Below are 14,345 nucleotides of genomic sequence, written 5' to 3'. Positions count from 1 at the left end.
AATTATTTTATCAGTTTAAATTTTTAATGATATTTAATCATGTGCGTGATAGTCAAAGCTATGTGTTATTTAAAGCATTGTTGGAATCATACCTCCAGCTTAGTGAGCTCCTGGTCTACCAGCTAAGTAACCTCATCAAAAGGGAAACTAGACAAGTTTGAAGTGAGAAGATTTGGTGCACTTGTGTTGGCGCCTGGTGATCACTACTTCTTTTTTTATGTGCTCACAACTCGCTAATGATGTGTTCTGGGGCTTTGCTAGGGATGTGCGTCAATCACCAACATCTTTGGGATACAATTTTATGATAGCATTTGTGGTTAAGATCATAGGCTTTGAAGTTGCACAGATCAGGTTTAAATTCTTGCTCTAATTCTTACTGTCTTTGGGACACTTACACAAGCCCTTTGATTCTCAGTATTCTCATCTGTGAACTAGGCATTTTCCTTCTTATAGCTGCTACAAGGAGCAAGTGAGAACTGAAGTGCACATATTTAGTGAAGGGTAGAAATGACTGTCATATTTTTCTTAACCTTCTTCCCACCACCATCATCATTACCACCAACAGCATCTCAGAATTATCCATGTGGGCCAAAAGAGATGAAGGACCCAAGCTTTACAACAGTTAGTCAACTATCGTAAGGATTCTGGGGAAAACCCAATATAGCACTAAGCCCAGACAAAATGGGCAAATACGGAAAGAATGAGCACCCAAGACAGAATTTTTAGTTGGGCCCTGCTTCTAGAAAAGTTCTTAATATAAAAAAAGCTTGCAATAAAGAATTACTATCCACAGACTCTAAGCCATAAGCAAACACCCTTTTCACCACTGCCAACTAGTGTGGAAACTCTCTTGAAAAGCCAAGAAGTTTTTATTCTCATTTCCACACTATCAAACAGCTTTCATAACTTAGCCCCAGGCATCTCAGAAACATCCCCAAAAAAGAAATCTAGTTTCTTAACCATATCAAATGAACTCTTATCCTTAGTAATCCATCCCTTCTTGTGCCTATTGGGCTGACAGACATGTTTTGTATGTTAAAGTCCAAGTACAATAGAGCAGAGGCAGACAAGCTGGGTCCCAACCTAGACCCCACTTCTGTTTTGCTCTGTGACCTTGTGCAAGTTAATTAGACTCCATTTTCCTCACCTGTAAAAAGATGATAATGATAATAATAATAATAATAATAATAATAATAGCAGTCAACATGCCATATCCCCTGGTACTCATTAGAGCATTCAACCAATTGAGAACCAAAAATATTTTTTAAATTGCATCAGAACTGAACAGGTGCAGATTTTTCTTATCATTATTCCCTAAACAATATAATGCAACAACTATTTACATTGCATCAGGGATTATAAGTGACCTAAAGATGATTTAAAGCATACTGGAGGATGTGCACAGAATTTTTGCACATAGAATCATGTGTGATTAACATTTCAGTCAACAGCAGACCACAGATTCAACTGTATACGCCATCTAGCCTAGGTATGTGGTAGTTACACTATGGGGGTTTGTGTATGAACACTCTATGGTGTTTGCACACATCAATCACCTACCCACAAAGTTCTCAGAATATATCCCTCATAAGCAATGCATGACTGTCTATGTTACATTATATAATGGCACTTCAGATTTTGGTGTCCACCAGGGATTCTGGCACCAATCCCCCTCAGATAGTGAGAGACAATATTACTACTTCTAAGGGGCATAGCTAACACATCCATGCTCATAAATGCTAGTGTCATTACAAGTACTCCAGATGCTCCAGTAGCCGTGTGCACAGTATCAGGAAAAATATCTCATCTTTGGAACTTAGGCTACCTGGGGACCCTGTCACATTCTCCCTCCCCTTCTAAGAACAGACTTCCTGTCTTAGGAGAGAACCACACCAACAGCCTGGGAAGAACCACAGAGAGAAGCCAGGGGAACTCCAGGACCACAGCATTCTGAGGGACAGAGGCCACTGGCCACAGAGGCTAGGGGTGAGGGAGCCTCAGTTGTTTCTCCTTCTACAGCCTGTGATGACAAGACACCCAAGCCACTGCTTTGGCTCTGAGCAGAACCACCATTTGATGAGGTCCACTGGTAGCAAACAACTTGGGTATCTTACCCAAAGAAGCTTGCTATCAAACTAGGATGGTCTCTTATGCTTCAGTTTTCCAGACTCTTAAATGAGGGCTATGAATTTCCAGACATTCCCAGGACCATGGTAGAGGGAAGCACTCTGGAAAGGACAGGTTTCCCCTCCAAGGCTAGGATCTATGAATCCCTCCCTACAAGCATTTCCAGATTCCCTCTGCTCACTGCCTCCACTACAGTTCCCCTCACTCTCCACCCCACCCCAGCCTCAGCAACTTGGCAAGGCCCTCAGCAACTTAGCAAGACCCTGTCTCAAAATTTAAAATACTAAAATTAAAAAAGGCTGGGGATGTGGCTCAGTGGTTAAGCATCCCTGGGTTCAAACACCAGTATCAAAAAAAAAACAAACAAAAAAAAAAAACCTGGGATTCTCAGCCTCCTGACTTGCATCCCACTATTATATCAACTTCCTGTTCATCCCTCAGCTTTCCAACTCCAAAACTCAAACTATATGATTTGAATACTGTGCAAAAACTTACACACAACTTTCATGTAAAGTATCCCTTTGAATACTTGCAACCTGCACATATGCATCATTCCATTTTATAGCCACAAGAAACTGAGACTTAGAGAAATTAAGTAACATTTCTGAGATCATATGGCTAGGCAGGGCCCCGGCTCCATGTAGCACTCTACTGCCACCAGATCACAAACACTTCCAGCTTGGGTTACACAGATGCTCTCTTGATGCTCCTAAGGGCTTGTCCAGAATCTAGTACTCATGACACTGAATATAACTCCATTATCCCATACCACACAAGGGGGCCCTGAAGGCAGGCACTGTGTGACTGGCAGGGACTGTGTCACTTCTATTTCCCAGTGCATGCTCAGATAGTGGGTACCTAACTAATAAATCAGTGTCTCTTATGTCAATGAAAGACTTAATGAATGGGTGAATGTTTGACCAATTGATAAACAGATGACCCTAAAAAGCCAGGGCTGTACAGACTAGCCCCCCACCCCAAACACCTGATTTTGACCTCACAGAATCCGATTCCCCAAAGCCAGTCTCCCATATGGCTAGGGGACACTGAATCTTGCTTATGAAAATGAAGATCTGATTGTATATGAATATGTCCAAACAGCTTCATAGTCACCACCAAATATTCAACAGGGACCTAGCAACTCAGTGAGGCGGGCTTCTCAGTTCTCCTTAATATTGCCTTAACAACTGGCACCTGCACACCTGCTCCCACACAGGCAGGGCTCACACAATCCCCAGACACAGTACAGGCAACAGGGCCTTAGAGCCACAGAGAATATTACAATGCCACATAGCACAGCAGGGCCACTTCCCACTTGATGGGAGCAGCGGGGGTGGGGCAGGGGCCTTAGGTCATCAGCCTTAGGAAGAAGGCAGCCAAGATCCAAGTATACTACCAACCAGGATCCAGAAATGGAAGTAGCTCAGGAATGTGAAACCCAAAAGCAACAGTGCTCCTGGGACCCAGCATGACCTGATGACACAAAGAACAAACCCAGGGGAGAGCAGCCCCACTTCCTGGTCAGATAATGTGCCAAGGCAGACCCCAGCCACAAACAATTCCAGGTGATCCCAGGGAGTGAGATTTCGGGTGAGGCTTGGGGTGGGAAGAATATAAGAAAACTTTCAGAAGAAATGAAAACAAGCTTTGGCTACTTCCTTCCAGAAACACTGCCCCCATCTAACCTTCTGCACATGTCTCTTAGCATTGCTCCCCCAGGCTGTAAGTTCCTTCCACGAACAACCACACAGTATTGGTCTTTGAGAGCCAGCCCCTCAGCAGTACTTGGCCTAGAACTACGTACAGAGTTGGTTGAGTGGAGCTCTGCAAAAGGAAGACAAAGAGTGAGTCACAGGAAGGAAACAGCAGAATCAAAAGTGGAAGGAGCAACCCAATGGCATGGAGAATGGATAAGCCTCACAGGAGAAAATGAGCAGGAACCAAAGGAAAAGAAAATGAGGTGACCAGACAAGTCCAGCAACCCAGGGAAGAGTGGGAAGTTAGACCCAGTTTGGTCCCCATCAGGGGAAGATGCTGTGCCCTCCAGGAAATGGCCCAGGGAGTAAGTTGGACTCAGACTCCAGGAAGATCCACTTTCCCAGTGTCAGCAGGAAAGTTGCAGAAAGGGAAGACAGAAAGGGTAAACATGGAAGGAGGGGAAAAAAACAGCCCTGAAATAATAAACACCAAATAGTAGGCTCTCTGCTGAGGCAGGAGTCTAGAGCCTCAAGTAGGTAATTATTAAGGATTCACAAACACCCCAATTACAGAAAGGAAGAGAAGGCAGGAACAGGTCAATCTGCTCCACAGCAGGGCAGAGGCACAACCAGAAGCTCCAGTCTTTGGGGGCGAAAAGTGGAGAGAACAACATTGCCCAGCCTCAGTTGGTATGTGTGGTGGGGGCACCCACAACAGCCCAGGAATCTTGTGTTCTGCAAGCTCCCTAAGTCAGGATGCTGCTTGAAGAAAAGGAATCAATTTGAGATGGCTCCAAAATCTGGCCTCAGTGGTAGGGTGCTGGCCTGGCATGCCTGAGGCACTGGGTTCGATCCTCAGCACCACATAAAAATTTTTAAAAAGGCATGTGTCCACCTTCAACTGAAAAAAAAAAATACATATAAAAAAAAAATCTGGCCTGTCATAGAAGCCAGGAACAATGGGGCTGGGGACAAAGGAATAAATCTCTCTCACAAAACAAACCTACCTCTCAGTACCCATTCAGGGCCTTCCAAGAAATGTGAGGTCCTGCTGGGGTCCTCTCTTCGGAGAGGGAATTCTGGCTGCTAGTCCTGCCTAGGCACTGCCACCTAGGTGTGTCCTTCAATAAAGTGACTAATACCCCCTTCCCGGACTCTGTATATTAAATGTAATGTTTTTGAGATCTTTCAAAAGATCTCGCTTCTGTTCTTCCTGTCAAAGAAAAGCTTCCTGATTCAGTATCTTCCAAAAGATTCAAGCACGTGCTCCCACATCCCTACCCAGTCACCTTCCCAAAGGGCTCCATTCCTTTTTGGAGAAGCCCAGGCAAAACTAACACTGGAGACCCGCGCTCCACTATATCACTATTTCCTCTATATCACGGAAAGCTCTAGGTCTCCCAATTACTCTCAGCAAAGGTCCCAAAGTGATTTTGATCAAGGGGGAAAAAAAATCCTGCAAAGGCCAAAGATAGTCAAATCTCCAAGTCCCCCGAAACCTCCTTTCCTTCGCCCAAATCATCTTACTCCCTGCGTCCGCGCCCTGGCTCCCCACAGATGGATTTAATAATCCAAAGGTAATGGAGGGACGGATACGGAGCTCCTCTTTTCAAGTCAGGGAAAGGACCGAGAGGGAAGTAAGACGGAGGGGGTGATTCAGTGCTTCCAGGCCCTCCACGGTGGCCAGCTCACCGCAGCTCTGGTACCAAAGGTACGGTCAGCCCCGCCTGGCCGCCGGCGGACAGGTACCCGCCGAACAGGAAATTCCACCTGTGCGCCCAGCGACCGGGCCACCAACGGGCAATGGAGAGGAGCTTGGCCGAGACTAAGCGCCGTGCGCAGGACACTGGGGCTCGTGGGGCCGAATCCTCAGCGCCCAGCCCACCCAAGACCCCGGTCCTCGCCCACCTCCTGCCGCGAGTTGTACTTGAATCCCATGCCGAAGTCCTTTGGATCCCCTCCGGCCTTGTGGGTTCGATCGCTCTTCATGGTCTCGGTGGCGGGCCTTGGGTCTCAGAGACGTGATCCCTGCAGGCAGCCGACTCCCATGGCCCGCGGGCCGCGGGGGAGACGGGGAGCTCAGGGCGCAGGTAAGGCCAAGTTCCGGGGCAGGCCCAGCGCGCCCGGCCGGCGGCGGCGGCGGCTCTCACTCTCGCTCTCGCTCTCATTCTTCCTGGCCCGCGCAGGTAGTTTCAGGGTGTGGCTTTCAGGGTCTGCCCCGCCCCGCCAGCCCGCGCACCTGTCTCCTGCCCGCCGCCGCGTCTTCGGGCTCCGCCTCTGGTCACGCCTTCCAAGGAAAGCTCCTCCCCTCTGTAAAGGCGGAGAGGAGTTAAGGGTTAACCCTCCTCCAGTTAAGGGAGAGGGGATGTCCAGACTAGATCAGAGATCAGTAAGGACCTAACAACAACCAAGTTCATTCAATCTCTCTTCCTGTACTACAAAAGTGCACTTTCTATGGAACGGAGAGCTTCTTTAGCTATGTTCTTTTTTTTGTTTGTTTGATTGGTTGGTTGGTTGGTTTTGGTTTTGGTTTGGTTTGGTTTTTTCCCTCTTTATTTTCTTTTTATGTAATTATTTATTTATTTTTTTATTTTTGGTACTGGGCGCTCTAGCACTGTGCTACATCCCCAGCACTTTATATTTTTTTTTTATTTTGAGGCACAGTCTTACTAAGTGCTGAGGCTGACCTCCAAGTTGTGATCCTCCTGCCTCTGCCTTCCAAGTGGCTGGAATTACAAGTGTGCACCTCTGTGCTGGGTGCACACAATCTGGCTCTTTGATGCCAACCATCGTTTCTCTACTGCCATCATGCAACTTCAGTCTCCATGGGATCTTTTACTTTAGTTGCTGTGACCTGCCAGCCATTAATTCAGAAAGCTGTCAAGGGCAATGAGGGATGGAGAAAAGACGAACAGACACACACACAAAGAGGAAAAGTTAGGGCCCAGTGGTTCTTCATCCCCTGATGAGGATGAAAGACCCAAACTAGCTCGGCACGTTTATTATATAGATTTTAACATCAAAAGGATTTTTTGTGAGAAACTTTCTTCAAAGCATGCAGGATGGAGGACAAATTCTGGGCAGCCCAATTATAATCATCAACTTGTGCTCATAATTATTTAACCCTGGCAGCTGGTGTCTGAACTCAGGGTCAAGAATGATAGTCTTGTGGCCTACACAGAACCTCCTTTGAACAGGGCGTCACCGCAGCAACCGGGCAGTCTCAACTCCTGCCTTTGCACAAGGAGTTTGCAGCGCAGGTGCACTCCTGTCGCCAGACAGAGACACTTAGTCACCTTGCTACAACACGGTGTCTCAGTTACATCTTCAAAACCAAAAATCATATCCACTGTGTGACCCAGCCTCCCTTCCATGCCACTAACTTTTTTTTTCTTCCTGGTGGTCAGTAGCAACCTCTTTTTTGAGGTTGGGAGGCACTTGACGGGTTCTGTGCCCATCTCCTTCTGTACATGTTATCCATTTGCTGCATTGGATACGGACTATCCTTTCTTCAAATGTTTGCCTTTCCTGGATTCTTGTCTTATCTTTTAGCCCCTAGATGTCAGGGTTTCCAAAATTCTCTCTTCAGCCTCCTCCCTTTTTTCTCTCTTGGCAATTCATCTAATCTCCTGGCTTCAGAGAGGGAAACCTGCCTTCCTAGAAGAGACATCACCAAGGAGTTGTCACTTTGCCTTAGCAATCACCAGGGAATTTCTCCACCAGTGTTCTACATGAGTAATAGAGTTGACCACTGTTACACAGTCAATCAATATTATTGAGCACATACACTGTCCTAGGTACTAGGCAACAAGAGTGAACAAAATAAAGGCCCCTGGTTTGAAATTAACAAGCCCAAAAGGGACTTCCCCAAATTGTCCATCTTTCACTGTTTTCTCTAATCATAATACAATCATTCTTCCTGGGCTCAAAATTCTAAAATTATCTTTGACTCTCCACTTACCTTACATCTCATATCCAGTTAGTTCTAAATCTGGCCAAGGCTTTCTTTAATATGTATGTATACATAGTCCTTCTTTTGTCTCCATTTAATCAATCTATTCAAGCCCTCACCACTCTTTGCCTGGTTTCCTGTAAGAGGCAAAGGGATTTTTCTGCCTCCGGTGTGCCACCATGGGATCTCTCCTACACAAAGCAGTCAGGCTAACTTTCTAAAACCACAGCTTCTTTAAAACCTGGGGTGTCTTTTGGACCAAAGCCAATCTCCTAGCCTAGCTTCCATGCTCTGATCCATCCTCCTTTGCAACCATGCCTGCCAGCATTGTTATTTGGACCTATTATAGTTTGAATATGAGACATCCCCAAACACCTCCTGTATTAATTCAGGAATATTTGGAGGTGAATTGATTAGATTATGGGAGCTGTAACCTAATCAGTCCATCCTAGTTTGAATGGACTGACTGGGTGGTAACGGTAGACAGGTGGGGTGTGGTTGGAAGAGGTGGCCACTGGCAGGGGGATGCCCTGGAAATGTTCACTGTCCCTGTATCTCCTCCACTTCCTCTCTCCGCCTTCTGACAGCCATGAATGGAGCAGCACTCTTCCACCATGCCCTCCCACCATGATGTTCTGCCTCACCTTGGACCCAGAGCAATGAATTCAGCTGAATATGGAAACAAAGTTCCCCTCGTCTAAGTTGTTCTTGTCTAGTATTTTGGTCATGGTGAAGGAAAGCTCACTACACAGGATCATTTCTTTTCTGCCACATTTTCTGACCTTTGCACCTTTCCCAAAGCTTCTCATCCAGTAGAAAGCGCCTCTTTACTCCTCTATATCTTGAGTCCAAAGTCACCAATGGGAGTTACTAGCACTGTTCACTAAGTGTTTTTACCCCTCTGCCTTCTGAGCAGAGGCCAGAGCTATACGCCCTCCCTTTTGATGGTAAGTTTGGCCATATGGGTAGCTGAAACCAAAAAAAAAAGTGAATTAAAAGAAACGGTACCCATCACTTTCACATAGGAACACAGGAGACAGTACTCAGCCCTTATGCTCTTTTCTGAGACAAAATCTCTGTCATCACCTTAAGGCAATGATAAATGTTTAAGAAGGTAGATATGTTTAACGTGATTTAAGCATTACACAATGTATACATGTATCAGTTGGGGGCTGGGGTTGTGGCTCAGTGGTAGAGCACTTGCATGGTATGTGCAAGGCACTGGGTTTGATTCTTAGCACCATAAATAAATAAAAATAAAGGTTCATCCACAACTAAAAAAAATTAATTAAAAAAACACCATGTGGTTCCCCATAAATATGTATAATCTTTATGTTTTATGTAGTTTAAAAATAAATTTTGAAGTAATTTAAATGAAATATAATTTTAAAATAAAATTACATTTAAAAAACAATACAACCTTTATCAGCTTGTGATCCCAAGTGGTCACAATGTACAGAGATCCTGCCAGGTATACTGGCTATGTGGCATGAGTGATAATGGCTTTGGGACATTAAACCCTGGGAGTTGATGGTTGTTTGTTACAGCTACAAACATAGCCTATCCTGAGTGATTTACAAACCTCCACCAAGAGATTTCTTCCTTCCTTCCTTCTAAACCAGGACTAGGTGTGTTTGTACCTCTATTATGGCATTATCACCTCTTCATTACATTTCTGTTTCTTATTGACCTTTGAGTCCTCAGAGTCTAGCACAATAAATTGTGTCCATTGAATAAATAGGAAAATATATCTGTAAACTTCCATCATATAAAGCTCTCCAAAGTCAAAATAGAAGATATCAAAAAATAGTTTCCTACTTTGGATTACCAAAGGTACAACACTGACAATTAGTGCATGACTGGAAGTAAGCCATAGATGGGATGGCACTCATGGCTCTCAGACCTGCTATTCTGCTTTAAAAAGAGTGATTCATATTGTATCCCAGGGTTTCTGGAGCTTCATGTTTATCTAGAGCTAAACAAATGTCTGGCCCATAGAAGGCATTCATGCATTCATTTGAAAGCAATGCACCTGTGATGTGTTTGCTGCAAATGTAGATGAAGAGAGAGGAGCCCAGAAGACCCTTCCCTAGAATCGTTATGTCATGGCAATTTATCTTATTACATTAAACCCACTTTTTAAAAATTCTCATTATCTTATCTCAGTGCTTTTGTTCCTAAATTTTCCATGAAGGAGCCTAAGAACAGTCTTGCATCCTCAGCAATTTAGCAAAACCCTGTCTCAAAAAAAAAAAAGCTAAAAAGGGCTAGTTATGTGGCTCAGTGGTAAAGCATCCCTGGGTTCAATCCCTAGTACCTAAATAAATAAATAAATAAATAAAACATCATATCTGTGATCATATTCCTAGACATAATCAATCTCTTCTTTCCAAAATTGCTACATATCTTATAAAATAGTGGATTTTTATTTTCCTGCTACACATAAGGGCTTTCAAAATGTCGTTGCACAATAAGTGACAATAATTCATGAAGCTGAGTATGGGAATGTTAAGCCCCTGCGCAGGCTGTGTGCTGTTGGGTTTCTTCACTAACAATATAGAAACAAAAGCATATTGTAATTTTATGAGAATTGAACTAAATGAGTTTCACATATTAACAAATGGCCACACTGCTTTCTCTGTCATGTGCACAGGTGCGCTCGGTAAGTTGACATAACACAGGGATGCTAGGGAAGGGTCTTGGTGGACCTCTCTCTCTATTCTCTGGATTTGCTAGTAGAGGCATTGCATGTGCATTGCTTTCAGATGATTGCATGAGTGCCTTCTATGTGCAAGACATTTCTTTAGCCCTAGATAAAACTAAGCTCTAGGAACCTGGGACACAACATGAGTCACTCCTTTTAGAACAGAATAGCAGCTTTGAGATCCTGAAGTGTCATCTCCTTTATATTATTTTGGATTTGGTCATCTCAATAAACGGGCTTCATCACCCATTCAATTAACTAATTCTAGAACACATCACTGGCTCTTTTCCTTATTCCACCCAACCATAAACAACAAACACACAAACAAATCACCAATCTATCAGTTCTAACTCCACATTATGTTTGAAATCTATCTACTTTTTCTCTTGCCTTCATTCCTCTATTCCAGAACACCATCATCTCCTCCCTGGACCACACATAGCCTCTGGAAGCTCTCATTCACCCAGTTTGCTCCACTCCAATTCATTTGTTTGTTTTGAGGTGCTGGGGATAAAAACCCAGGACCTCTTGGATGCTAGGCAAGAACTCTACCACTGAGCTACACTGCCAGCCCAACTGTAATCTGTTGGGATTACAGTGAATGACCAAGTGTGCCCCGTCACTCTGCTCTCAAAACCACAATTCCCAAAGGCAGGAATTCAAACCTGTTAGTTTCCCCAGAACTCGCTTGATAAGTCTTCGCAAAATTATTAAAAACTCAAATGAATAAGTAAAATGTAAGTAAATATTTTCTACTGATAATTATTATTAAAAATGTAGTGCAAATATGAAGAAAGCATAAGATAACTATTGTATACAACCTACTGGATTATTATATGGCAACACTCTTCTTATGGCCAACTGTAAGAGAAAATATAGGTTGAGTTTCCTTTATAGGAAATATTTGAGATCAGAAGTAATTTGGATTTCAGATTTTCTCCTATTTTGGAATGTTTGCATATACATAATGAGAATATTGGAATGGGACTCAAGTCTAAACATCTAATTTATTTTTGTTTCATGTATACATTATACACATAGCCAAAGTTAATTTCATACACTATTTTTGTGTGCTTGCATTTTGACTGTGATCTATCACTGGTGTGGAATTTTCCACTTGTGGCATCATGTTGGTACTCAAAATGTTTCATATTTTGGAATTTCAAATTAGGGATGTTCAAACTGTAGAACCTTGTCAACCCTCTCTCACCCTAAACCTCCCCATGACTGTCCCCAAAGCAATCATTACCCTCCCCAGTAAGAGAAACCACTATGGTAAATACTTATTTGTTTTTCTTTATACAGTTTTATCATCCAGGTCTGGCTCTCTGCCCATTAAAATTTACCTTTGACCTGTTTTGTTTTTCTGCAGTGCTGGGGATCAAGCACAGGGGCTCATACACATAAGGCAAGTATTCTACCACTGAATTACACTCCCAATCCTAGCATGATTTTTGTTTCTTTCATTCTATCTTAAATGGTTTTTAGTTCTCTTAATCTTTTTGACCCTCCCTTTACAGTGTATTTTCTGAACACTCCAGGTCATTTGTTCTATAGACTTTGCCATAGTCAGAATTTTGCTGATTGTATTCTCATGGAGGAGTCTATCTGTGGGCTCCCTGGCTCTTTGTATTCCCTGAAAACTATTGTATCTGGAGTTTTCGTTGAATAAAAGTTTGCTTTCTTTTTGGAGAAAATTTACTTCAAAGTGGGTAATGTCTTCAACAGGAGACACATGTCTAACTATCCCTTAGTTTGTATTGCAAGCTGTCTGCCTGAATTCTAAATTCATTAGGAAATGGGAAGTCTAATAGTTTCTCATTTTCTGTTTATTTACTTGCTGGAATACTTCCAGAAAGTGAGATGTCTTATTAACTATTTGGTTACACAATGTTAATATTAGTGAAGGAAAGGAAGGATAAATATCTGAATCTTTCCCTTCATTTAGCTAGTTTACAATAATTAATTCCCTAACATCTTCCAAAGGTATTGGTCAGCTTTCCATTTCTGTAACAAGGTACCAGAGATAATCAATTTAAAAAGAAGAAAGATCTATTTTGACTCATAGTTTCAGGGATTTCAGTCCATGGTTAGTTGGTCATGTTGCTTTTGGGCTTGTGGAGAGAGAGCACATCATGAAGAGGAACACCGGTAACCCACGGTAGAGCAAAGTTACTCAACTCATGGTCAGAAATGAAAGAGGAAGAGACAGGGATCCCACAATCCCCTTAAAGGGCATGCCTTCAATAACTGGAAGATCTCCCACTAGGCACACCTCTTAGAGTTTCCACCATGTCCCAATAGCGCCCAGCGAGAGATCACGCCTTCAACATATGGGCCTTTGGGGTCACTTAAGATACCAGCAATAAGAACTCATAAATAAATTCAGCAAAGTAGCAGGACATAAAATTAACACCCCTAAATCAACTGTGCTCCTATACATCAGTGATGAATCAACTGAAAGAGAAATTAGGAAAACTATCCCATTCACAATAGCCTCAAAGAAAATAAAATATTTGGAAATCAATCTAACAAAAGAGGTAAAAGAACTCTACACAGAAAACTACAGAACACTAAACAAAGAAATTGAAGAAAACCTTAGAAGATGGATAGTTCTTGTTCATGGATGTTCATCCATGTTCTTGGATAGGCAGAATTAATATTGTCAAATTGGCCGAACTACCAAAAGAGCTATACAGATTTAATGCAATTCCTATTAAAATTCCAATGACATTCTTCATAGAAAAAGCATTCATGAAATTCATTTGAAAACATAAGAGGTCTAGAATAGCCAAAGCAATCCTCAGCAAGAAAAGTGAAGCAAGAGATATTACAGAGCCAGATCTTAAATTATATTATAGAACTACAGTAACAAAACAGCAATGGTATGGGCACCAAAACAGACATGAAGACCAATGGTACAGAATAGAAAACACAGAGACAAACCCACATACATATAATTATCTCAGACTAGACAAAGGTGTCATAAACATACATTAGAGAAAACAAATGATGATGGGAAAACTGGAAATCCATATGTAGCAAAATGAAATTAGACACCTATCTGTCACTCTGCACAAAATTCAACTCAAAATGGATCAAGGATCTAGACATTAGATTAGAGACCTGGCACTTACTAGAAGGAAAAAGCAGGCCCAAATCTCCATAATGTTGGCTTAGGAACTAAATTCCTCAACAAGACTTCTTACACAGAAGTAAAATCAAGAATCAATAAATGGGATGGTATAAAACTAAAAAGCTTCTTCACAGCAAAGGAAATAATCAAGAACGTGAAGAGAGAGACCCTACAGAATGGGAGAAAATCTTTGCCACCTGTACCTCAGAGTATTAATCTCTAGGATACAAAGAACTCAAAAAATTTAACACCAAAAAACCAAATAACCCAGTCAATAAATGGGCAAAGGAACTGAACAGACACTTCACAGAAGAAGAAATATGATCAGTCAACAAATGTGTGAAAAAACTGTTCAACCTCTTTAGCAATCACAGAAATACAAATTAAAACTACACTGAGATTTCATCTCACTCCAGTCAGAATGGCAATTATCAAGAATACAAGTAACAATAAATGTTGGTGAGAATGTGGGGCAAAGGTACACTCATACGTTGCTGGTGGGACTGCAAATTGGTGCAGCCACTAAGGAAAGCAGTATGAAAGTTCCTCAGAAAACTTGAAATGGAACCACCATTTGACCCAGTTATCCCACTCCTCAGCATGTACCAAAGGACTTAAAATCAGCAAAATAGCCAGGTACGGTGGGACATCTATAATCCCAGTGGCTCAGGAGGCTGAGGCAGGAGGATTCAGAGTTCAAAGTCAGCCTCAGCAACTTAGCGAGGCACT

General features: G+C 42.6%; 1 protein-coding gene across 1 annotated transcript in view; it reads right to left on the bottom strand.

Moving 5' to 3' along the window:
* The window catches only part of St14 (ST14 transmembrane serine protease matriptase), a 46,684-nt gene extending 40,659 nt beyond the window's left edge, over positions 1 to 6,025 (bottom strand). Inside the window, exon 1 of the mRNA XM_015499049.2 lies at positions 5,733 to 6,025. Coding sequence (XP_015354535.1) covers positions 5,733 to 5,813 — 81 coding nt within the window. The 5' untranslated portion in view covers positions 5,814 to 6,025. The remainder of the gene's footprint in view (positions 1 to 5,732) is intronic.
* Between the last annotated feature and the right edge of the window lie 8,320 nt (positions 6,026 to 14,345).

This window comes from Marmota marmota, unplaced genomic scaffold, assembly GCF_001458135.2.
Source record: "Marmota marmota marmota unplaced genomic scaffold, marMar, whole genome shotgun sequence".
In the NCBI taxonomy this organism is placed as follows: domain Eukaryota; kingdom Metazoa; phylum Chordata; class Mammalia; order Rodentia; family Sciuridae; genus Marmota; species Marmota marmota.
Note: the sequence above shows the minus strand (reverse complement) of the source record. Positions and strands in the feature narration are given on the sequence as shown.